The sequence below is a fragment of the Sebastes umbrosus genome, chromosome 6 (assembly GCF_015220745.1).
Source record: "Sebastes umbrosus isolate fSebUmb1 chromosome 6, fSebUmb1.pri, whole genome shotgun sequence".
NCBI classification, from domain to species: domain Eukaryota; kingdom Metazoa; phylum Chordata; class Actinopteri; order Perciformes; family Sebastidae; genus Sebastes; species Sebastes umbrosus.
In genome coordinates this window covers 31,000,332-31,025,827 of record NC_051274.1, presented here as the reverse complement: position 1 = coordinate 31,025,827, position 25,496 = coordinate 31,000,332, and the positions used below count along the sequence as shown (strand labels likewise).

Genomic DNA, 25,496 nt, shown 5'->3' with positions numbered 1-25,496 from the left:
TTTATCTGTGGTAAATTAAGTTTGATCAAAGTGAATATATTGTCTAAAGTTAGAATTGAATTTCTTACTGCTTTGGTCAGTAAATATCAGATCAAAGAATAGGGGGGGGAAATCAGACAAAGCATGCTTGAAATTTTTTGATACCCGATGCATTTCAGACCAGCCCGCTCGCAAGAAAAGGCGTCTAATAAGAACACTGTACTTGCATTTGGTGTGTCATTTTTCACGCTATGTAGTCTTTTCTGACGGATATGTAAATACATCGGCGTAAAAATGCTACGCCGAGAGCTAGTGACGTAGAATAAAAAGGGAGAAAGTACACTTGTAGCAGGCGGGAGGAAGGGTGGATGGGTCCAACAAACACAGGACTTTCAACCAGTTTTGCAAGTTCCGTTAGCGACATGTTTTCTGTACCTACGTTACATTGTTTCTATACGTATTATACTTAGTATTTCCTAAACATAACAAAGTGTTTTTGCTGCCTAAACCTAAGTGAGTGGTTTTGTTGCCCCCCTGCTGGTACCACACCTTCATACACACGTGTAATATTCACTCCTTGGCGAGGCAAAGCGTGACACTGACACGCTATCCTCTGGTGGACAGGCGGGTCTATTACACTCTTTGGCGTGATATCAGGTTGTCCAGACACATTTCAGTGTAGTCTAGTTCAGGGGTTCACATCAAGGACCCCTAAACTGACATGAATTAGACCAACAGACTCCTATTTGATAAGATTTTGTTTCCAGGGTCCCCATCTGATTTTTTTTTTGCTTTTAGATATTTTATTACAGAAAGTGTATGAAACCCATGACCAAAATACTGTTAAATTATGTTACTTATATATGGAATTATAGAGAAAATAAATGATTCACTTTTTTGCTGGGACCCCATCAAGGACTCCTGGGGGTCCCCAGACCCAAAACCACCGGTCTAGTCTCTGCATTTACTGCTTTTATTGTGTGATTAATGTTGTGTTTTATATATTATGATGTTCTTATATATGATCTTTTTAACTGAGTAAAGTGTCTTTGAGTTTCTTGAAAAGCGCTAATAAATAAAATGTATTATTATTATTTAAAATACACTTATCAATCATAGTCCCTGCAACTCAATATTACAATATGTTGTGAATTATTTTTCTACATTTTCACAGTAATGTGAATTAAAGCATGTATTGCTGTATCATGCATCTCCATAAAAACAAAATAAAAAATATTCCAGTAAAATCTGAAGTCTGCCAGGTCACATGTTGGGGCTCTTTCTTTTGTTAAGAAAAGGTTGTGATCCCTTCTACCATTACAGTAGGCGTTACTATTCAAAATGGTCCAAACAACATGAAAAAAAAACTCTTCTCCTGGCAAAGACTGTCGCCTCGGTATAAATGCCCAGTAGTGGCCTGCTGTGGCTTTGGCACGCCGAGCTGAGGTGGCGGGGCTGGAGGTCACAGTGTGAGCTGGCAGAAGCTGGCAGCCCAGGCACCCTGACGCCATGTCTCACACCACCACTGGGAAAGTGCTGACAGACAGACAGCAGGGATGTGAAGGTTGGAGAGAGAGAAAGAGAGGGAGAGAGACAGAGAAGAGAGAGGGAGACAGGTCGCAAGCGCTGTGCAACATCTGGTGCTCGCAGGTTTGCTGTGTACCCTCCTCCGCTCTCCAGACAACAGCCCGAACACACGGCCTCTTCCAACCTGCACAGTTGGCCCCCACAGCAACATTCAAATAGCACCAGGCAATATGTAACATTCAACAACCGCAGCATAGTCAGATATGGACTTGAGGCAAAATGCTGAGAAAAAGAAGGAATGAGTAAAGTTTCTCTGATGCTCCTGCCGGGGGAAAAAAAATATAATGAAAGTCTTTTATTTAGGAAATACCTATGCTTTAGGCACGTACACCTTAAAGCAGTAATATGGATCTTTTTCCCATATACATTTTATGTTTCGTCTGATTCCTACGAGCAAACGGAAACACAATTGTCATGCCGCTCACAGTTGGATCGAAAGGCAATCGCAACTGGGAACCCTGCAAGCGGAGGGGGTAATGAATAAATACAGAAATAGATACATAAATAACTGAGAGTAGCCCGGCTTCACTTGGGCTTCACTTCTCCTTGTTGTTCTTCTGCTGTACAGGCTGACATGAGGTCGATAAGGCAGCCAAGGGAGCAAAGAAAAGTACAAAGGAAATAGAATACGGTAAGTCCGCCATGTTGCATTTAAGTTCTCCTGCACTGAGCCGAGCACACGCTGCTGGTTTTAATGTTGATTTCTCCTCTTGCTCAAACTTTATGAGCTATTATTCTCATTTTTCTTATTGTTTTTATTACATTATCTTTTTTTTTCTAATTCAGGATTGGATTAAAAAAGGAAATTATCCGTTGTATTGACAGCGTGGGATGTAATCCTTTTGAGTTTTCAAAGAGCACACTGTTGTACTGTAGATACTGTATGAAAGGCCAAAGCTCTTAATAACATCAGCTGATTTCAACACACTGTATGACAGAACGTGAATAGTAAACACTGTGTTCTTGACATGTGGAAATGATGAACCTCACGCTTCAAGCCGACGCCAAATCTTGAGACTAAATTGCTGGAACACTGCTGACCATCTTTTTGTTGATCCCGAGCTTTGATAGGGAGTTAACATAGAAAACACGGCACTATGGGGAAAACAACGAACGTCTCGCTGCTAGCCAACGCCCAATCAACTACTAAATTGCTGTGACTCCGTTGCCATGGCAAACATGTGTAAACAAGGCCAAAAATTCTCAAAGCGGAAAGCTCCTCTAGAAAGCTATAAAACCTCCGAGCTCACTAATTAGTGCTTTAGGGGAGAGCCATTTCCAGTAATTTCACACTGTCCGTGACCTCTTACTGGCATAAGGCAATGACACAGTTGTTCAATAAAGCCAGAGGACAAAATGTCAAATGCAATAGGCGTACAGTAGCTAACTCTGCATCAGTGTCTCTCTCTCTCTCTGTGGTTACTGCGCAGATCAAGTACAGACCCCCCATTAACAAATGAAAAATATCTGTTTTCATTTAGAGAGGTGGGCTGTAAAGGGACAAAAACACTGTGATAGTAAGTAGTAATAACAGATTCGTCTAAATGTTTATGAATGTAAGCTTCTGTTTGATTCTAATTTCACAAATCAGCCTCCTGTTAGCATCAACCTGCAGCAAACCAACCCTGTCTCACGTTTTGAGTAAGGCTGTCAGTGTGTCAGTGTGCTGACTTGACTATGACTTGCCCCAAACTGCATGTGATTATCATAAAGTGGGCATGTCTGTAAAGGGGAGACTCGTGGGTACCCATAGAACCCATTTTCATTCACACAAAACAAAACTACTTAGTTAGGTTTAGTAAAAAAAAGGTCATGGTTTGGCTTAAAATTACTACGAAAATGCAATAAATGACAATGTTTCACACAGGACACAAACAGCAGTCTCCTGGGGGAAAGTCCAGTGTCTGCTGGACCCATCCACCTCCCCTCCCGCCCACCAGTAGTGGACTTTCTTGCTTGTTATACCCGTTATTATTCAACGTATTCGCTGTTGCTCCATATATTCCGTCACCTGCTCTGCACGTCGCTCGTTGTACTGCGTCACTCGCTTTGTCTGTCTGCATACTGACACAGGTATTTGTGACACACAAAAGACAAACGTAATCTGCGACAAAATAGGTTTCCTTCCAAACATAATTGAGAATGCAATTTAGTTGTATGGGAAAATGTTTTGTAGGAGACAGGGCTAACACACCACGCACAGTTTTCTCTCAATGAAGACCTCAACATTTCACTGGGGTAAAAAAAAAACACCATCAAGCAGACAACAGTTCACGGCTATAACCAGGTTTATCAAAATTACGCCCACAATGACTCCAACAACTATAACCTTGCTGCAGAAGACAGAGATGCAGGCCCAGAACCAATTAGGTGGGATGTTAGTAGGTTACGTTGAATTCAGTATGTTGCTTGTTTCAATCAGCTTTACTCCCTGCTGAGTGGATGAGCACAGGACAACGTGGCTCTTTATATGAGAAGACCTGACAGTCCAACTGAGTTGAACCAAACAGCTTAGTGTGTTTTATGCTTTTGCAGAAGGAAGCATTTGCATATTATAAGTGATCAAGTAGAAAATGGCCTCGTGCATGATTGAAAAACTGAGACACTGTCTTCGTTTGCTTTGCTGAACGTTAATAACGGGTATGGTGGATTATTTTTTTTCTTCTACAAGGCGAAGGCTGAAAGGCAGACGTCAGCGGGCGTAACTTATAAAATCCACGGTGGTTGCCGGGTAATTACCCAGACTCTCAGTCAGCACTTTTCAATCAAAGCCTTGTTATCTACGGCCAACTGAAACAAACACTAAGGTAGGCTTTGTTTTGCCCTTGAGTAAGACACTAAAATTAGAAGTTACCGGTATCAAATATTTAGTCCCCAAGATGAAATCCATAAATCAGTGTTAACTAAAGTCAGATACAAACAATCTGCAGCACTGATACCAAGGCAATACACCAAGGTGATAACAAAACTAGATTTTGTTTTTGTCTTTAAGTTCATGTCTGTTTCACAGGAAACTGACACCCCAAGGAGCTTCTATATACACCTCATTGTGATTATTAGTTTGGCTCCGTGATTTGGCAGCACTTCAGTCTCTAGATGCTCTGTTGCTTATTCAGCAGGACGAGCGCAGAGCTGTGGAGCACCAAGTACACTAATTGTCTGTAAAGCCGGCGAATATTAACAATAATCTGGTTAAAAGGAGGTGGACGGGGTTTATAATGAACTCGAGAGGACGCCCGGATAAGAATGATGAGCAAATCCTCTTAATGCAAAACCAGCCACATGAACTAACCAAACAGTCTACACTTTAAAGCTGGGCATAGACTGTAAGATTTTAGAAATGTTGTTGTGTAACTCCTACTCCTACTGTACGAGTAGATCATTTGTAGATTGCTCATGATTTATGTGCTCACACTGTGCGGTCTGATCGTGAGCCACGACATGAGTGCTCACACCGTACGTGTAAAATAGAAAAAAAAAACATGGCCTGTCGGCTCCTGCTCCTGTCAATAAAGATTTGTTTGAGAGCTCCGAGGCAGGTAAAGTTTGTTTGCTAGCAAAGGTTTGTACCATGGATGTATAAAGAGAACTGGATACAGCGTTGGAGGCGGGGCCACGTTCATTCCTATGAAAGTTGCCCTGTGGCGCAAGAAGCCAAAATGGCTCGACTTCCACCTGGAAAAGTACCCGGATCTTGGGCACATGGAACATGCGCAGTAGCGTCCGCTCAGTCACATGACTCGGTCACAGGGTCCCAACCTCATGCCGTCGTCACGGCTTGCGCTCCAGCCTCCGTCTGGGTCTCATTCACATGAACGGAGGAAGGGAAATAACTCTGGATTCAGCTATTAGTGCGTTTTACAACTTTTAAAACCTAATGATTTAAATAAAGGCTATTAAAGTGTTCATACTGTGGAGTTGATTTACCTCACAAAAAATTATCCGCTGAGTTACAGACGTCTCTTTCCCAATGTAAGTCTATGGGAAAAAGTCTTTTTGGGCCCAATGGCAACACGGGACGGACACGGAAGTTGCAGTACCGCCGTTTGGCCACTACAAAAGTTAGGATCAACAGCGCTCTTCCTAGGGGCTTGGTCTGTATGGGTCACAATGCTAACAAGACAGAATCATGCTGTCTTGATCATCTGTGCCATCCTGTCTGCTCAAACGTCTAAAAAGTAGAAATTCATCCGACTGTCCGACAGCCGGTGGGGAGGAGTTAATCGGTCCTCGTTCCCCCCTGTACACTGAACGGCAAACGACGCCTGACAAAGCTGAAATTCGGACTCTAAAATGAGTCCTGCGGCTCGAAATTCGAGCCAGAAACAGGCTGAAATCGTACAGTGTATGGCCAGCTTAATGTTACATAAAGTGACTTCATATATATTTAATAACTATGCACTGAAAACCTGGAGTGGAGCTGAAAGTCTAAAAGTATCTCCTAATGTAATGCCACCTGAAGTTAATTTGCAGCATGAGGCATTATTTTAGGATTGGGTAAATAATTGCCGCTTCGATGTGCCCTTGTAGATTATAGTGCAGTTACAGGAGGTAACACCGCGCTGCCGCCAGCCTTGATGATGTGTGGATGAGACAGCACAGATACGCTCACACATGTATACAGAGGCCCTGTATTTTTCACATCCATTCGCCAAATCCAATTTGTTAAGACCCTTCTACGACTCACTTACGAAGCTGCGGTCAATGGAAATCACATTTCTGTGATTGGACATCCCATTATCCCGTTCGTCCAGACCCGCACTGGGGGATAAAGCAGGGGCTGAGACGGATGCCCAGGACAGACCGGAGCTGCGGCTCCAGCGAGTCCGTCGCCTTTCAAAAGGGTAAAAGCCTGACATATTAGTCATAAGTGTTCTTTAAATTCATTATCATCTTAACACGCCAGCGGCACAAGTGTCAGGGGGAGGGGAAGCCCTCTTAAATGAGGTTACTGGATCCATTTAAAGCTTCACAGTTGCCGTGCTGTCCGCCGTGTCACACGCAAGTCTCAAGACATGAAAAACATCCCCTCCTGTAATGAGGTTGCACAAGGCTGCTTATAATACAGCCGGGGACTTTCTGAGGTTAATCAATGAACAGCTTCTGCATTATATGTGTCCGTAGCTTGTCATGTACATAACAAGATATGACAAATCCATGTGATGTTTATTCCAGATTGAAAATATCTTCATTTCTGTCACTTCAAATGGATCAAAGAACAGACTGTAAATTAAAAAAATTATAATCCCATCTTTTTTTTTTAAGTTTGTGAACACCATCAGAGAGAGAGAGAGAGAGAGGGAGCGCCGCCGTCTTTCGAGCCTATTTGATTCATCTTAATGTGGTGACCTCGCTGTAACCCTGCATGCGTGTATTTGCATGTATGAAGATGCGAACGTGATTAGTCACTTGAATCCAAACAGGCTTTCAGTAAATGCACTCCACATTTTTTATGACAAACCCAATCTAATGTGTGTACAGCTCCTGAGCTGAGCACTCTTCTCCGTCCATTATTGTGGAAAAATGTCTGTTTTGACAATTAGTCAAACAGCCATTTACTGATTCACACTAAAAGGCGACGTTTGGTTTCACAAATAAACAACTGACTGACATTTCTGAAAACATTTAAACTGCATTCCTAATACATTGAGGTATTATTATTATTATTATTATTATGATGGTTTGATGCCAACTAGTTCTCAAAAATAAAAATGACAACACTGAAACAAAACAGACATTCCTGTCAAGTATTTTACTTTCGTCCTGATTTGATTAAAATAACAACAACAAGACTATACTAGTGTGACGGATGTGGATCCTGATCCATGCCAGACTATGCATTTTTTATGTGTTTTTGAGGCAGCATGTACTACTTGTTATTAATCTTAGTCTGTCTCATAAAGTCTGCTTGTGTTTTCCACTCGTTTCACACCTTCGGCTCTAAAACCTTTTTCACAAATAGATGCATATCGCAACGAACGTAGATTCTAACGGCAGTTATTTCATAACCATTTCAAAACGTTCTTTACGCTTAAGCTGAAAAAGTGCAATAACATGACATGAAGGCACAACGACTTATTTTATATCAAACACTCTTTGATCAAACCGCTCCCAAGCAGCGCACGGGATGGGATGAAGCAGACAGCGGTGACTCCGGTGACTCAGTCTTTCAATATCAAGTCAAGACAGATATACCGAGACTTGGCAGGAGCAACAAAAACGCAAACCAACAAACCAATTAACACGTTCAAAGCTCGGCACACATCCTTCCATTAGACATCCCAAAGCAAAAGCTCCAAGTTTGTTTTTGAAAAACGGTCCTTTGTCGGTCTGTCTCAAAATGAGCCTTTAACACCTCAAAATTATCCTAAAATCACTTTTGATGAAAAAGAATACACGCACGTCTGAGGTGTCATTTAAAAATAAAAAATAAAAAGTTGCATCCTTCTGCTTTTAGACAGAATCTGACAAAACCAAGGACTTGTTAAAAAGAAGTGTTTTTACACAAGCGATACCTCAGAGGCTAGCGTGAGGTTTTTTTCTTCTTGTGGCGATTCCACTGCACAGCGTTTGCATTTTCAGGCCCGATAAAAAAGCCTACTCAATTACCACAATGTGCGTCAGTGTCTACTAAACACACAAAGAAAAAGGGAAGAAAATGTAAGAAGTAAAAAAGGTTAAAAAAGATATAGAAAAATCTGAGATATTAAAGGTACAGCGTTTAGGATTTGGTGGCATCTAGCGGTGTGGTTGCAGATTGCAACCAACTGAGTACGCTACCGAAGTCAGATGGCGGCTGGCAGTAGCATCGTTTTGCACTCTGCAATTCACATTACCACTGTTTCACAAGCGTGGCGGAGAACTACAGTGGCCTTCAGGTAACGTAATAACGTGCTCTGGTTGTTTCTGGGCTACCGTAGAAACATGGCGGAGCAACATGGCGGACTCCGTGAAGAGGACCCGCTCCCTTTGTAAATATGAAGGGCTCCTTCTAAGCTAACGAAAACACAACGATTCCTAGCTTCAGGTGATTATACACTAATGAAAACATACTTAATATTATATTCCATTTCTGCTAATAGATCCCCCGAAATGTTACACACTGTTCCTTTAAGTGGTATCTGGTATAAGAGTGACATGGGACCCAGATATTGAACATGCTTGTGCCGTCTTTTAAACTACATTGAAGCCGTGGTAGAAGTCACAGGTGCCCTCACCTCTTTCTCATGATACTGTAATGCAACTCGTCCTCCTGTTTGATGTGGGCATGGTCCCCACTGGCGCGCTCGCTGCCTTCACTGTCGTCACTGCTGAAGATGGAGGCCAGCTCCTTCTTGGGCACCCGGTTTGGGGGAAGGGGGATTGTGCGTTTCTCAGCCAAGCGCCCGCGGTTCTGCACAGCAAAGCACAAAGAAAAGAGAGACATTTTATCAACAGGATTATACGTATATACCATGTCAAATTGTTTGTGTTTAATCTATCTGTAGTATTTACTTTTTCTATTTTTGATCATTTGCATTAGTCGTTTTTGTTTAAATGCAGTACGTTGAGTTCTCCCTGCAAATGTACACACATGACAAATCAAGACTATAATACAAAGAGATCTTAGTTTGAATTTGCAGAACTGTCTGGCTATTTTGTGTTCTGTTATCCTGCTTATTAGACACCTCGTAAAAGAATACATTAAATCAGTAATTCCCGACCAAGGGTACTTGTACCCCAGGGGGTGCCTTCTGCAGTTGCCAAGGGAGGGGGGGGACGTAGAAAGATTGTGGAGCGGCTCTAGAGGATGCAATTTGAACAAAAATATATATCCACACATTGAGTCAGATGCAACACATAACACTACCTGTTAAGATTAAACATATATTGTTTATTGTTTATTTGGATCCCCATTAGTTGTTACCATGGTAACAGCTACTCGTGATGGGGTCCAATGTTGAGAACAGCAATATATATATACATGCTTTCACATATATGCGTACATAAATACACTTACATCCCCAAGCCCAACAGGCAACAACAGCTGTCAGTGTGTCAATGTGCTGACTTGACTATGACTTGCCCCAAACTGTGTGTGATTATCATAAAGTAGGCATTATTAGAAATTTAGCACACGTTTGGAGCATCATTTATCCTCATCGCGACAAGCGAATGGTATGACATGGTTGGTACCAATGGATTCATTAGGTTTTCTAGTTTCATATGCTGCCAGTATCTTCATTCTAGCTTTAAAACTGAGTCCGCCACAACCTCTGAATGATCGATTGCGTTAATACGTTAAATAAATGAGTGCCGTTAAAACTGATTTGCGTTATCGCGTTAACTTTGCCAGCCCTAGTCTGTAGTAACAGAGTAACTTCCTTTTGAAACAAGCAGTTTTCTTTCACCAGCACCAAACACACACACTTTGCCACACTTTTCTACTCTAAAACCAAACCGATGGGGAGAAAAGTTGGTTGGTGAATTGAGTGTTTATTTTGCTGCCAGGAGTACGCGGAGAAAAGAAGGGATAAAGAGGAGAGAGTGGCCCTTGGGGCATTAGGAAGTGAAGCTGGGCGACCTTTAATGTGACCTGAAGAGGTCACTGCAGATTAACATGGTCCTATCACAGAGAGAAGGGAGGAGGGGGAGGGAGGGAGGAAGAGGAGTAGAGATAGGAGATGGAGGGAATAGAAGGAGAGATTGAGCCTGGGGAGGAAACTGGAGAAGGGGAGAGAGGGAAGGATAGGCTGAGGAGAAAAGTTAACAGGGAAAGCGGATGTGGGTTTGAACAGGAGGGAGAAGAGAAAAAGGTGATAAAAAAATACAGAAATCAAAACATGAGAGAGAGAGAAAGCTCCACAGAAGTGAGGTATGTCCAGTGTGGAGTGGACTTGGATTTGAAACTATATTCCCCTCTCTCCGTCTCTGTGTGCCTACATCTCTGCTCTGACTCCCGGACGCCTTTAAGCCCTCCAGCTATCCCTTCCACCACACGCAACCCCGCTCTCCACCACTCCTCCACACTCCCTCCCTCCCTCCCTCGCTCCTTCCATCCCAGGAAGCGCGGCAGCATGAGTGGCAGGCGGGGGCAGGAGGAGGGATTTGGGGGCTCCTAGCCAAGAGGCAAACAGGTGCAGCCCCTCTGGAGTCTCTCAAATGGCAGACATTAAAAAGAGTTGGGGGTGGGAGGGGGGGTGGAAGACAGAGAAAGATGAAAACATCCCCTAGGATGAGCAGGCCACAGAGTTCTGCACATTTCTCTCCTCTCTCTTTTTTTTATCGTGCCTTGCCAGAAAAGAGGTTTTTCCTCCTTTCTTCTTTTCCTGTCGGAGCTTTCTACAAGTTGTGCTCCAGCGTTTGAGGACAGTGGATCACTTTCTGCTACTTCTGCTACTTCCACACATGAGGCCTCTCGCTGTAGGAAGTTTGCGCTGGAGCTCCGACGGGGTGAATTAGAGGGAGGAAACCGGGAGCGCGACATCACGTCAGAACACTTTTCCATGGATGCAACCACAGTAACATCTGCCAGACACATGCAGGGCTGCATGATTATGGCCAAAATGATAATTACGATTATTTTGATCAATATTGAGATCACGATTATTCATTGATTTTAGAAACAACTATGGATGTCCATGATTAACCGTTTAACCGTTAACCGACATTAATCACCATGTCTAAAACGGTTAAAAGAAATGTTAATAATCAACTCAAAAGCTGAGCGGCTCAGAGGAGCGGCTCGTCACTTTAAGGAGAAAAGCTGGTCCACCTTAACGGCCCACCTTAAGAGGCAGAGCCGGAGTTGCAGGATACAGGAAGTCGGCTCCGGTCTCTGGCTTGCTTGAGCAGAACGGAGGAGTTGTAGTTTCGTAGCATTTATTCACCGACAAATAAACTGTACACGCACTGCTACACCTATGTTCACAGCTAGAACGCCACCAACAACCTCACACTCACTAACGTAGCACAAATACACACTGTTTGTTGAACACTCGCTAGTTATGCTGGACAGACAGAGTGTCGTTACGCCGAGCAGACACACAGCTGACAACCTGCTTAACTAAACTAAATGTGCGGTGGAGACTTTTACTGGGAAAGTGGCTGCATGTCCGCGACACTACACGCAGCATCGTGGCTGTTAAGTTAACGCTCCCGGACGGTGAACTGGGGACTCCCGTCAACGAATATCTGTTGTGCTCCTGCAGCTGGTACGAGGCACAAATCTTGTCGGTTAACGTTTAATAATCAGTTAACGAGGGTCGGTTATCGGTTGAGAACATTTTTCAAAATGCGCATCCCTAGCAACAACATATTTTTATTGCACTTTCACATTAAAATAAACAAAGCACTGCTTTCACTTCCATGATGTGCTGCATTCCCGATAATGGCTGGCTGTTAGTTTAGGAAGCGCTTGATTTGATATGCTGCAGAGTTTTCAACGAGCAGAGCGCGCATTTTAAACGTCAGTATCGCAGGCGATCATGTTCATATGATTGTGGGAAGCCAAAATCGTGATTAATATTTGATTAAACGTGCAGCCCTAGACACACACGTCTGTTAAATACAAATATTCCACCTCGAGGTCTCTTTAGTGCTGTCTTCACAAACACGAAATTGCACATGCGCACTCCCATCACCACCACACACTCACACACACACCTGTTCCTGTTCCTTAGAATTCCCCTCCAAAGCAGGGGATTTTACTTGGAACACGCCAGCAAAATAGTGTATACAAGAATAGTTTGTCTAAGTCGTGACTGAGGCTGTGTGAGCGTGAGTGTGTGCGAGCGTGTAGGCAACCACCCACATGGCCGTGACATACCCAGGCTGACAGCCCCCCCCTCCTCCCCACCTTCCTCCCTCTTCTCTCCTCCCGGAAAGCCCCGATCCTTTCTTTAGTGGCACTGACGCAGAACTGGGGGTGAGCTCCCACTGCTTCCGGCAACACTTCCGCAGCACGGGGGAGGGCTCTCCGAAACAAAACACGAAGCAAAACACACCCCTGACAGCCCACGTAGGAGCGCTCAAAGGAAGGGCGCCTGATACGCTCGGGCACGTACGAGCACGTGCACGGCGCTGAGGCAACCTTACTGTGTGTGGTCAACCTCCTTTCAGCCATGGAAAAAAGTCTCTCATAAAAGTCCCACTAAAAGCACCTCTATGAATATCACCTCCCACGCTTTCTGTCAGTCAGGCAGCCAAGAAATATATCTGGGCTTCACATTTACACGCACAAAAACAGACACACATCTAGATGGACAATTGAAATGGTCATATCAGTACATGACCAACATTCAGAAAACACTTCCCATCATATATAATACAATTGATGCTCGATAATAACACAAGAGGTTGAACTTCATAATAACTAGGGTTGTCAAAATGAATGCGATAATGCGTTAAAGCACATTTGGTTTAACGCCACTAATTTCTTTAACGCAACTTGCGATTTTAAGGTTGTAGCGGGCTCATTTTCAGGCATCATATGAAACTAGAAAACCTAAAGGAATCCATTGGTACCATGTCTAGCTTGTCAAGAAGGAGGTTAAATAACGCTCCAAACTTGTGCTAAATTTTGGCAAATAAAAACTGACATGGCCATTTTCAAAGGGGTCCCTTGACCTCTGACCTCCAGATATGTGAATGAAAATGGGTTCTATGGGTACCCACGAGTCTCCCCTTTACAGACATGCCCACTTTATGATAATCACATGCAGTTTGGGGCAAGTCATAGTCAAGTCAGCACACTGACACACTGACAGCTGTTGTTGCCTGTTGGGCTGCAGTTTGCCATGTTATGATTTGAGCATAGTTTTTATGCTAAATGCAGTACCTGTGTGTGGGATCTGGCGATATCTAGCGGTGAGGTTGCAGATTACAACTTCTCCTGTGTGCCAAGCGTGTAGGAGAGCTACGGTGGCCGTTTGCGAAAACATGAATGGCCCTAATAGATGCTTAGAGTGTGTGTGAACGTGGGAAGTGAGTGGTGAAGCAAGAGAGAGAGAGCAGCGGCGACAGGAGCGAGTAACGTTATCGACTCCGGCCCAAGCAGGAAATGTGTTTGGCTTGTCCGTTGTCTGCTACTATTGGAACATGGCGGACTCCGTGAAGAGGACCCACTCCCCATGTAGATATAAACGGCTCATTCTAAGGTAACGAAAACACAACGACTCTTATTATCAGGTGATTATACACTAAAGAAAACACTTATTAATATTATATTCCATTTCTGCCAACAGATCTTCCCTAATTGTTACACACTGGTCTTTTAATCTGCATACATTCTCCTATATGGGTAATAAAGCTTTAATATTTCAAATAAAAAGCAATCTGATGTTGAGCAAAGTGCTTACAGCAGCCATATACGTTCCTGTAGGTCATTTGGGCGGCGCCCTGAATTCATAAATTTATAGCAAAGGGTTTGTTTTAAAAGCAACAAAATGCTCTTGTATTAAAAAACAATACAGGCTAATATCACGGCAACACGTTGGCCAGCAAAGGCGTTTAAATCCAAGCAGAAATTATGAGGCGATCTGGTGTTTTCTCTCTAAATTTATTTCAGACTTTTAAATGAGCTCTTGGTGGAAAAAGAGGACTAATAAGTGTTTTTTTTTTTTTTTTTTCTTTCTCCTTGCGTTATTTCCTGAAAGGTGCAGTGCCCTGCCGCTGGCTCCAACTAGCATTAGCGAGCACACACACACACACACACACATGAACACACACACACAGCGGTAGCCGCCCGTGACATTCCTGCAGCTGCGGCGCTCTCTCTCCCTCGCACGCGCCCCCCCAGCGATCTCCCTGGGGGACGAATGCCTAATGAGTCACGCGCCTGTCTGCCGTTACCTCGCAGCGTGTGTGTGTGTGTGTGTGGAGGCGGGATGGCGGGCCGACTTGGCGCGAGCACTAGGGGAAAGGGGGAGGGGGAACGAGGAGACGACAGAGAAGGAGAGAGGGAAAAAAATGAGTGTGAAGAGGGTGGGAGATGGGGGGGATGAAGCGGTCATTACCGGGCTCACATAAGAGCTCTGAAACAAGGCCAAAACAAACAATTTGTCTCCTGTGTGTTTGTGTGAGATCCAGTTCCCCACAAAATACAAATCCCTACACTTGGTTTGGTCTCACCTCCTTATCTCTGACTCACCTGACCTGACATTTCCACAGGTGCACCCGTGAAAGGTGATTAGCTGCAAAATTTGTCAGCTTTCGTCAAATTGAGATCGCTCAGTATGCAAACCTGATTACTGTGAATAATCAGATTAAAGTAATAGTTTGATTAAAGTGTTTACATGGTTTCGCAGTAACCAGCTTTACCCAGTAACCCAATAATAAAGTTAATATGATGTGTTTGATAGGCAGGATAATGTTTGGAAGGATTTGTGGGCGCCAGTAGAAAAACCTCCCATTAGTGCCACAAAACAAGAAGAAAACGGAGAGACGTTGCTTTTGATTAATTCACAGCGCACCTTAATACAATCTCTTTTACTTTGTGTTAGCGGCGACATGAAAGCTGTTTCGCTGTCATCCCAAAAAAATATTTTGGTGTTTTCTTTTTCTCCACCACTAGCCATGACAATGTTTGTTTATAGAAACACCCATTTGCATCCGCTGCACCCTGTGACCTTTCTGGTGCATGTTCAGAATCAAAAAGCTGAAAGAAAATCAGACAAAGAAACACTATATACTGCGCGGGCCGCAGAAAAAAACTGACGAGCCTCATATTTGCCTAATCTGGTTATAATCAAATTATTAGCGTGCATGTAAACAAACTTGGTGCAATATCTGCAAGAGCAGCGGAGATCAAGAACGGCTGTGGATAAACTGCCGATATGTAATTAGAAACATGTTGAACTCTTCTGGCAGAAGAATATAACGCTTATAGAGACACTTTTATTTACAGGAGGTGGTGCGTTCCTCCACCACAAACACTCACAAGTACTGCCACACTGCATGGTCATATAGTACTTTTTAACACAATTTGTCCCCATTGTTGTGCAAAACCACATGTACATATATATGTGCATGTAATATATATATATATATATATAAGAGGAAAACTTATTTATAGCATATCCTATTAATACAATAATATATAATAATTGATGTCATCATTTGCAAAGTACACAAGCATAAAATAATTCCTGCGTTACCTAACGCTGCGATGTGTCACATTTTGCAAGTTCAAAGCAAAGATGACACAGAGTGTCACGGGGTTTTGTCTTGTTCCTGGTTTGCAGTGAAAACACAATCAGCCAACCAAGCAACATGAACACGAATGTATATTTCATTAGAGTTGTCAATCGATTAAAACATTTATTTGCTGTTAATCGCATGATTGTCCATAGTTAATCGTGATTAATCTGTTTTATCTGTTCACCTTAAACGGAGGTTTGTCAAGTATTTAATACGCTTATCAACATGGGAGTGGGCAAATATGCTGCTTTATGCAAATGTATGTATATATTTATTATTGGAAATCAGTTAACAACACAAAACAATGACAAATATTGTCCAGAAATCCTCACAGGTACTGCATTTAGCATAGAAAGATATGCTCAAATCATAACATGACAAACTGCAGCCCAACAGGCAACAACAGCTGTCAGTGTGTCAGTGTGCTGACTTGATTATGACTTGTCCCAAACTGCATGTGATTATCATAAAGTGGTCATGTCTGTAAAGGGGAGACTTGTGAAAACTCGTTGAAAATGGCCATGACAGTTTTTCCTCACCAAAATGTAGCCTATGTTTGGAGTGTTACTTAGCCTTCGTGACAAGCTAGTATGACATGGTTGGTACCAATGGCTTCATTAGTTATCTTCCAGTTTTATTGATACCAGTATCTTCACTCTAGTTGTAGCCCGCTACAACCAAAAAAAATCCCAAGTTGCTTTAATGCATTAAAATAATTAGTGCCGTTAAAACGTTATTATCACGTTAACTTTGACAGCCCTAATGCTTTTGTCAACAGGAGCGACTCAACAACTTTTCTCCACATTTAGTATGGAGAGCAGCATCTCCAACCACAGTTAATGTTTACCCACACTCTACCATACGAATGGGTATATTACAGATGTATGACTAAAACACACTACAGATCTTGGCTTTATATTTTCTGTCAGTTCTTTTGAAGTTTCCTTGGCATTTTGGTTAAAGGAAGTCACTTAGTGGTAGATGATGGATGGTTAATGGTAGATGTTTCTTTGAAGTTAAGAATCAGTTTCGTGCATTATGCTGGGCTCACACTACACGAGAATCAAGACAATTTTGTACCCGATTCCCCCCCTCCCGACTATCGTCAGCAAAGCCCAGATTTTCTAGATATTCCTCTGTGGTGTGAGGTAAGTTAAGAGTGTTTTTTGATGTCCCCCAATCGGCTCAGAAGTCCATCCTGGCCGCACCGATCTAAATATTAAACATGTTCAGTATTTACGATCGGATATCCTGTTGTGTGTGGGGAACCCCGAGGACAGCCGATGACAGAGTCACGTGGGAAACAACGATAGCCAATTGGGAACCAAGCTGACTGAAGAAGGAAAGACAACCACCGCCGTCATGGCGGCCACGGCTAATGCATGAGCTAACGCAAAACGTGAAGCGTGATGAAGTAGTAAGATGGAGCTCAGAAATGGAGGACCAACTTGTTGATTTGTGGCAACAACACGATTGTTTATTTAACGTGTCTCCATGACTTCAACCATCCACCCTTCGTGAATTTTCAGTACAAAGTAAAAACTAATTCTTCCTGCCCGTCGTCCGCCATGTTTGTTGACACTAAAGTCACGTTTGATGGTGAGAGATTTTGCAAATTGTTGCTCTCCACAAACTATAGGAACAAAACTGTTAAATTTAACATAACATGTCGTTATGTGTGGCGTCTCACATTTTTCAGATCTGTTAAGATTTGAACAGTCTTATATTGTGGGCCAGCCTTTATTCCATACATATTGTACAAACATTCATGACATCAGAAACGCAGCTCTAAATCTGCCATGAGATCTGGCACCAACATTATCAAGTAAAACTCCTTATAAGTGCAAATGTACTTCGTAGTTGGCAAAATAAATGGGATTCTGGATAACTGTGTGTGTGTGTGGTTTATATACAGACTTTAGGCAACACTTGGTTGTTCAAGGCCGTGTGAGAGAAAGAGAAAAAAAAGTGAGAAAGCACTGTAGGGCGGACAGGCATGCGACCAAGTCCCCCGCCTCCACCCCCACACACACACACACACTCATGCTCTCCCGCACCCTCGGCCCCCACGCGCTGAGCCGAGCGGGCAGTTGCAGCCCAGTGGAGCGGCACAGGGCGAGGGGGGAGGGATGGGTGAGCGGCGGGGGGAGGGGGAGAGGTGCACAGAGGGCGAGAGGCGGCGAAGAGGAAGGGGGGGGGCTGCTGGGGCGGCGCTGGGAGGTCAGTGGCGGTGCAGTCAAGCGTGCCAGCGCGCCTCTTGCTCTCCCCTTTCCCTCTTGTTTCTTTCTCTCCGTCCTCCTCCCTTCTTCTCTTCTCCTCTCCGTGTTTGGATAGGCCCGCCGAGGCCGCCGCGGGGGAGCTTTGTGGACAGGTAACGACCGGGCCTTTCTCTCCACCAGACAAACACACGGGAAGTGGAGGCGAGCGTGAAGTTGTGGTTGGTAAATTCAACTGATGTTTTCTCTTGTGGCGGTCCCAACAAGAGAAAGAATTTGACAATTATTAGAATCTCACGTAAAGATCAACACACTTTAAATAGTTCCATTAAAAACACTGCCACATTATTAAAAGTACACCTCTACAAGGTTTGAACATCCACTTTGCTGAGGTTGCGACAAGTCACACACAACTTAACACGCAGCTACACTTCATTTATGAAATAACGGTAAAGGTCACTTATGATGAGCACAAGTTACGTTGTGGAGGGAAAACCAAGATCAACTCAGATGACCCTCATTTATGCTGGCAAAATAAAATGTAGGCTTTACCTGACTTTAATCTTTCTCATACTGACTTTTTAGCACTTTAGTGGGGCTGTCAATATATTGAAATATTTTATCACAATTAATCGCATGATTGTCCATAGTTAATAATGATTAATCAAATGAATCACACATTTTTTCTGTTTAAAATGTACCTTAAAGGAAGATTTGTCAAATATTTAATAGTCTAATCAACATGGGAGTGGACAAATATGCAGCTTTGTGCAAATATATGTCTCTATTTATTAATGGAAATCAACTAACAACACAAAACAATGACAGATATTGTCCAGAAACCCTCACAGGTACTGCATTTAACATAAAACAATATGCTCAAATCATAACATGGCAAACTGCAGCCCAACAGGCAACAACAGCTGTCAGTGTGTCAGTGTGCTGACTTGACTATGACTTGCCCCAAACTGCATGTGATTATCATAAAGTGGGCATGTCTGTAAAGGGGAGACTCGTGGGTACCCATAGTACCCATTTACATTCACATATCTGGAGGTCAGAGGTCAAGGGACCCCTTTGAAAATGGCCATGACAGTTTTTCCTCACCAAAGTTTAGCGTAACTTTGGAGCGTTATTTAGCCTCTTTTACGACAAGCTAGTACGACATGGTTGGTACCGATGGATTCCCACCGGTATTTTAGTTCAGCCCGGTATAAACTAAAATTACAAGTTGCGTAAATGTGTTAAAGAAATTAGTGGCGTTAAAATGAATATGCATTAACACGTTATTATCACGTTAACTTTAACAGCTCCAGTATTAAACAAAAAATATGTGTGGCAAATGTGTTTACCTTGGTTTAAATATACAGTATAGACATGTATACAGATTATAATCATCAGCAAATTCAGAATTTAACTACTTTCTTACACCTACATTACTGACAAACTTTAATAATGATTAAAAACTGTACATATAACTGTATGACACTGATGAATCTACCTAGTAATCCTGTGTTTATACACAGTATGTGTGTGCTTGTTTGAGTGTACTGATGGATGTATAAAAAGTAAAACTACGACAGGACTTTACTTTCTGCGAAGGCCTGATGTGACAGAGCGAGCCTGCAACTATCAGAGGAAATCACACGGCGAACAACAACCCACACACACACACACACACACACAGATGTTGGGAGGAGGGTTTTTAGACATATCGCCGTTGGCTTTGTTGTGATAAACCACATTTGGCTGATAGACAGATGCTCCGACTTATTTTAGCTGCCTGTTAACGGGGTCCGCACCCAAACACTCATGCATCCAGTCGTACAGCGAACAACACTTTAAGAAGCTCACACACCCAACACACATCCACATTAAGCTCTCTATCAATCCCTGGCATCTTGCTGAAATGCACACTAGTGGAAGCTAATGGCTATTTTGCTAAATTAAACCGTTTATTTTAACTGAATTATTCATAGATAGAAAGATAAGAGGCACAAAAGAGTTTTTGAATGTGCGTGAGTGTTTATACGACTGTTACTGTATTTCTGTGTGTGTGTGTGTGTGTGTGACACACATTCAAGTTCGTATCGATCTCTACAAGCGACATTAAGACACACATATCATTAGAGTTGATCTCTAATTTGTTCGTTACTCAGAGAGAGAGAGAGAGTTGCACACAAAAGTGCACAAATACACTCGACACGACCACAGTTCTGCACTCTTCTGGGCCAATGACCGATTCCGGCGTTACCATAGCAACATAGCCTCGGCAACACACACACACACACACACGAGCACACAAACACATAAAACAGAAGCAGTGTACAGTAGGTAGCTGATCTATGAAGACGACTCCACATCACATACCAGCTCCTATTATTTCACTCAATATGGTGCACTTTGATTTTAATGATCTTTTCCCCCATTAACACTATTGGAAGTGGCATTATGAAAATGTAATGAGATCGACTATGAGTTATAGGCAAAAGTGTGTATGTCTGTGTTTGTGCCTCTGTGTGTGTGTGTGTGTGTGTGTGTGTGTGTGTGTGTGTGTGTGTGTGTGTGTGTTTGTATAATTTCACTTTGCAAGAGGAGCCCTTGATTGGAGGAGGTCTTTACGAGCCGGAGGAGGGGAGTGTAATTTCCTCCCGGCCTCCGCCAGTTCCGCTGAAATAACAGAGCAGAGGAAGCCCAGCTCTCCCGGGAGGCGACACACACACACGCACACGCACACGCACACGCACACGCACACGCACACGCACACACACACACACACACACACACACACACAGACACACACAGACACACACACACACACACGCACAAACACACATAGCGAGCAGGCAAGTCAGGCAGCCATAGCGGGCGTACAAATAATCACAGACACGCACGCACTGAGACACAAACTAACGCAAAAGTATGTACAGACAAAAACACAAACATACAGAGCCGAGAATAAACGTCAACGTGCGGACACTGTGTTGAGTATTATATATTGTATACGTGCAAAAGAATGAAATACAATGCCAAACACGCAAAATAAGCAGCATCCAACAACTTCAAGGGGAAACTTTAATAACAATTAAAGCTGAGGAATCATTTAAGCACCTGATCATCACATAATAACCAGCTTAAAGGGATAGTTTGGGTAGATGACGGTCAGCACGCCCCTAGTTTGGAAAAACAAACAGGAGTTACCGTACGGAAGCAAAGCGATGTACTGCTGTGGACGGGGCCGGCAACAAAACATATTTTAGCCACCTAAAAGAAAGGCTTACCAAAAAAATCAATATCGTTTTAAGTGAACGCTACAATTTAGAACATTTTTGCCGGTTTACCTTGCCGTCAGACAGCCCTTTCGGACAAGGAACTGAAGCCGTTGTATTAGGGCTAGGCAATATATCGATATTATATTTGAGACTAGATATTGTCTTCGATTTTGGATATCGTAATATGGTAATATGGCATAAGTGTCATCTTTTCTTGGTTTTAAAAGCTGCATTAAAGTACAGTGATGTCACTTCCTGAACTTTCCAGACTGCTCTTTACCCACTTAGTCATTATATCCACATTGCTGATTATGTTTGGTCAAAAATCTCGATGTGTAAATATCTTTTGTGGTCAATTATACAATATCGTCGCAATATCGATATCGAGGTATTTTGTCAAAACTATGGTATTTGTTTTTCTCAATGTTGCCCAGCCCTACATTGTATCCATCTATGTTCTCGCCAAAGCCACCAGACTCCATTGAAAAAAGATGAACTTCGCAGGACACCGGGGTGGCTGGTCCACCGCTGCCTCGATCGATTGGTTTGTTTGTGCTATTGTGTGACTTTGGTGAATCCGAACTAACCAAAGTCATACAATAACACAAACTAACAAACCGAACGAGGCATCGGTACACCGGCAACTCCTGTGTTCTGCGAGGTCAAATTAATTTTTTTTTCCCAATGGAGTCTGGTTGCTATGGCGAGAGCATAGATAACGGCTTCAATTCCCAGTCGGAAACACAGACTGTATAGCTGTCTCACGGCGAGATAAACCGGAGCAAATATTCTAAATATAGCGTACACTTAAACTATTATAGATTTTTTTAGGTGGCTAAAATATGTTTCGCTGCTGCCCCCGTCGACAGCAGTACATCGCCTTGCTTCCGCGCTGTAACTCCTGTCTGTTTCGACCGTCATCTACTGTAGGAAATACACTGACTATGGAGGACTACCTGATACAACCCGACTTCAAAACACCCAAACTATCCCTTTAATAAAAAAGCTAACACACCTTGACAGCTAGTTATCAACAGCATGTCAATGAGTGTGGATAAACAACATTATAGACATATTCAAATTCTACACCGCGGAGCGTAGCAACAGTTCAGTTTGTGTCGTGTCGTTATAAACAGCTTGTGCCCGGGCCGACGCCGCAAATTAACTTCCACGAGTTCTGAGCAGGCAGGTGAAAAGTCTTCCCACCAGCTGCTGCACTTTTTTTTTTTTATGATCGCTTGCCTCATGCCTATAGCGAAACAAGATCACTCAAAGTTCAGCCGTCAAACTTTCAAAATAAATGACTGCATGAGGTAATTTGTGTCAGTAGGCAGGCATATAGTGTGTGTGTGTGTGTGTGTGTGTGTGTGTGTGAGAGTGAGTGAGTGAGAGAGAGAGATAGCTCATCAGTGAGGGAGTGCTGGCTGCCATGCCCTGAGGGGAGTCAATGGGGAGAGAGGGAGACGCCAGTACAGGCCATACAAGTCCCACTGCCCTCCCTCCTCCGCCTAACCCTCACCGCCTCGCATGGAGCTGCCAACATACTTAGCCTGTGTGTGTGTGCGTGCGCGTGCGTGAGTGTGTGTGCGAAAGTGTCACGGTGGTATTCACTTGCTGGGTTAGACTTCAGGCTTCACCACCAGACAAGGAAAGGAAGAGAGGGAGAGAGGAGGCTACAACAACAACCTTAAAGCTCCTCATATCCCCGCTTACGTCAATAACAAAGTTTTACTCCGTCACAGCTGTAATTGATGTGGAACTGCACAAGCCCTAGCAAGCCAAAAGCCAATCACTCTGATATCTCCGATGAGCCTAAACATAATAAGCAAACACGGCTCAAATCCTTCAGTAAAAAATAAGACGTGGGCATCTCTGCTATCTGTTTTCCCTGCCTCCTCCCCCCCCGCTACCTCCCTCTGGTAATTCGTTTGACTGAACCCTATGTGTTAGGGTACAGGTCTTCATTCTAGGCTGTGAAAAATGTCACCAGTTTACCTGTATCACTCAAACACCTCCGGCTTATCTAAACCGCCTTTGCCTTGCGTGCCTCGCACACAATAATCAGCAATAGCCACGCTCAGTAGCTCGCTAAGCCTCTTACACCCTTCCCTCAAGATTAGTGGTTGGGAGCGACGACAGATGCGCTCCGCGGTGATAAAAACACACACACACACACGCAAAGACACACACACACACGCTGCACCTGTGTGAACAGATTTGGCGACGGTGAGCCGGCAGTGTGCTTGCTCAAAGCTGACACACACACACAGACACACGCACACACACACGCAGAGTGGTGATGCTGTAATCGTGACACACCTGCTAGGCCTCAAGGTTTGGCATGGTGCCCCCGGCCCGAGCCCTGAGGGAAGCACTAGGCAAACAAAAGTTCAGCAGCCAGGTGAGGAAACGCATTCAATGGGGCGGAAAGAGCCCCGACCGACAGCACCTAACGTCAAAAAAACAGCCACACCGGACAGCTCGATGCCTCAGAATAAAAGGCTGTTTGATAACTCGGCATCAGTGAAGGGCTGAACGTGGATTTGATATTCATGCTGAGAAAAATTACCATCAAAGTTGACATGTGTGGCTGTAGGGGTCTTCACCATCAAGGTTACAGAGAAAGACGACGCTCCAGTAGACACTCATACACTGTTTCATGTACGTAAAGCTGAGTGACACAACACAACGAAATAATAGTATGCCCAGTCCTGCTTTCACACGAGCTAAACTAAATCTAAATTAACAGGATACATGGTCGATTTGGAAATAAAAACAAAACTAGTAACGTGGGTACAGATTGTAAAGACAATTTTGTGATTTGGGGCTACATAAATGCCATATAAATAAAATAGACTTGACTTTAACAGCCAAGTTAGCACAAGCATTCATCATCACTGAGCAAAAACCATCAAAATCATTTGCATTACTTAACTATGAAAGACTAACTTTAGGCTTTACCGCAATATTACAATCACAAATACTTCCTACTTGTCTACTATTACTTGTCTTTTCACACAAATATTTGTATTATATTAATATATCTTCCAGCTCTGTCTGCATGCATTGTGCCCTTTGACAAGTTACAACCGTCACCACCACAATCCAGCATCTTTTATTTAACCCCATGTGTTCTGTATATTGAATATATCCACAGCATAGGAGTTGTCCTCAAGTCAAACTAAAACAATATTTTCTATTCCCCTAGTTAATACATTGACTCTACAAGTACAGACAGACAGTGCAGGAGTAACAGCAGCATGACAGGAGATGAAATGTTCTTACCACTGGAGATGAAATTCGACAACCAGGACAGTCGCAGATCGGAGGGTGCACCTGTAAGATCCCTTTGGACATAAGAGTCTTGAGACTTTTCCCTGGAAAAGAAAAAGACAAACAGGAGAACCACGTTTAGTGAATACTACCAAACTCATCTCCTCCATGACACAGCATATGATAGATTATCAACTTGCTTGAGAATGGGCCCTTTTTCTTCAGCCCACCATCTCAAAGGACTCAAAGTTTCAAGTAAAAAAAAAAAAAAAAAAAGCCTCCAATCAACACTCTTGAAGGAGTCAGCCCCTGCAGACAAACTTATCTTCCAACATTTCTGCCATGAAGTTTGATTCTACCCGGCAGGTCAAGTGTGGTGAGCCGGAGAGACAGCAGCCTCCTGTCATCTGTCTATAGGAATCGGTATATTAAACTATTAGGCTACCATTTCTGACCTGGGGGTGACACCCTCCCTCCCACACACACACACACATCTTAACGCCTGTCAGTTCTGCCTGAGTAACCTTGTGTGTGTGTGTGGTGAGGGGGTGAGCGCACCATGCGTAATTATTGCATAAAATACTATGCTATAAATGTCCACATAAAGAATACCTCACTGTATTGATGCTGTCAAGGTTATTGCAACAAACACTTAATAAAATGCTTCTATGGATGAAAGCAGCTATGCAATTAATGTCTAGTTGAAAATTCCACTTGGTTGCAAAACATTTTAAAACATTTATCACTTGAGTGGACGAACAAATAAACAGCCATATTTCAAAGCAAACATGCCATGCGTAAAAGTGTGCACAAGTGCCGGAAACGATTCATCTCATAATGAAAGAAAATAGATTTTAACTGTCACGCATTGTATTGAATCTGTCTAACTTTTCACCTCAGTCCCGGTGCTCCAAATGCCCCGGTGTGGTCGTGATCGCAGCCCAAACTCTGTGTCAAAGCGTCGGAGGGGTAATGTGGAGGATATGCTCCT

The 25,496-nt window shown here is 43.2% G+C and overlaps 1 protein-coding gene across 6 annotated transcripts in view; it reads right to left on the bottom strand.

Annotated features, from left to right (window-relative positions):
- Positions 1 to 25,496, bottom strand: part of samd11 (sterile alpha motif domain containing 11) — a 110,150-nt gene that overhangs the window by 42,000 nt on the left and 42,654 nt on the right. For 5 of the 6 annotated variants that reach the window (XM_037772460.1, XM_037772461.1, XM_037772458.1 and 2 more), the window contains 2 exons: positions 24,518 to 24,609; positions 8,784 to 8,959 (listed from right to left, as the gene is read on the bottom strand). In XM_037772460.1, the coding sequence (XP_037628388.1) occupies positions 8,784 to 8,959; positions 24,518 to 24,589 (248 nt within the window). In that variant the 5' untranslated portion in view covers positions 24,590 to 24,609. Of the gene's footprint in view, positions 1 to 8,783; positions 8,960 to 24,517; positions 24,610 to 25,400; positions 25,420 to 25,496 lie in introns of those variants that run through there. The other variant, XM_037772462.1, reaches the window with a different exon arrangement.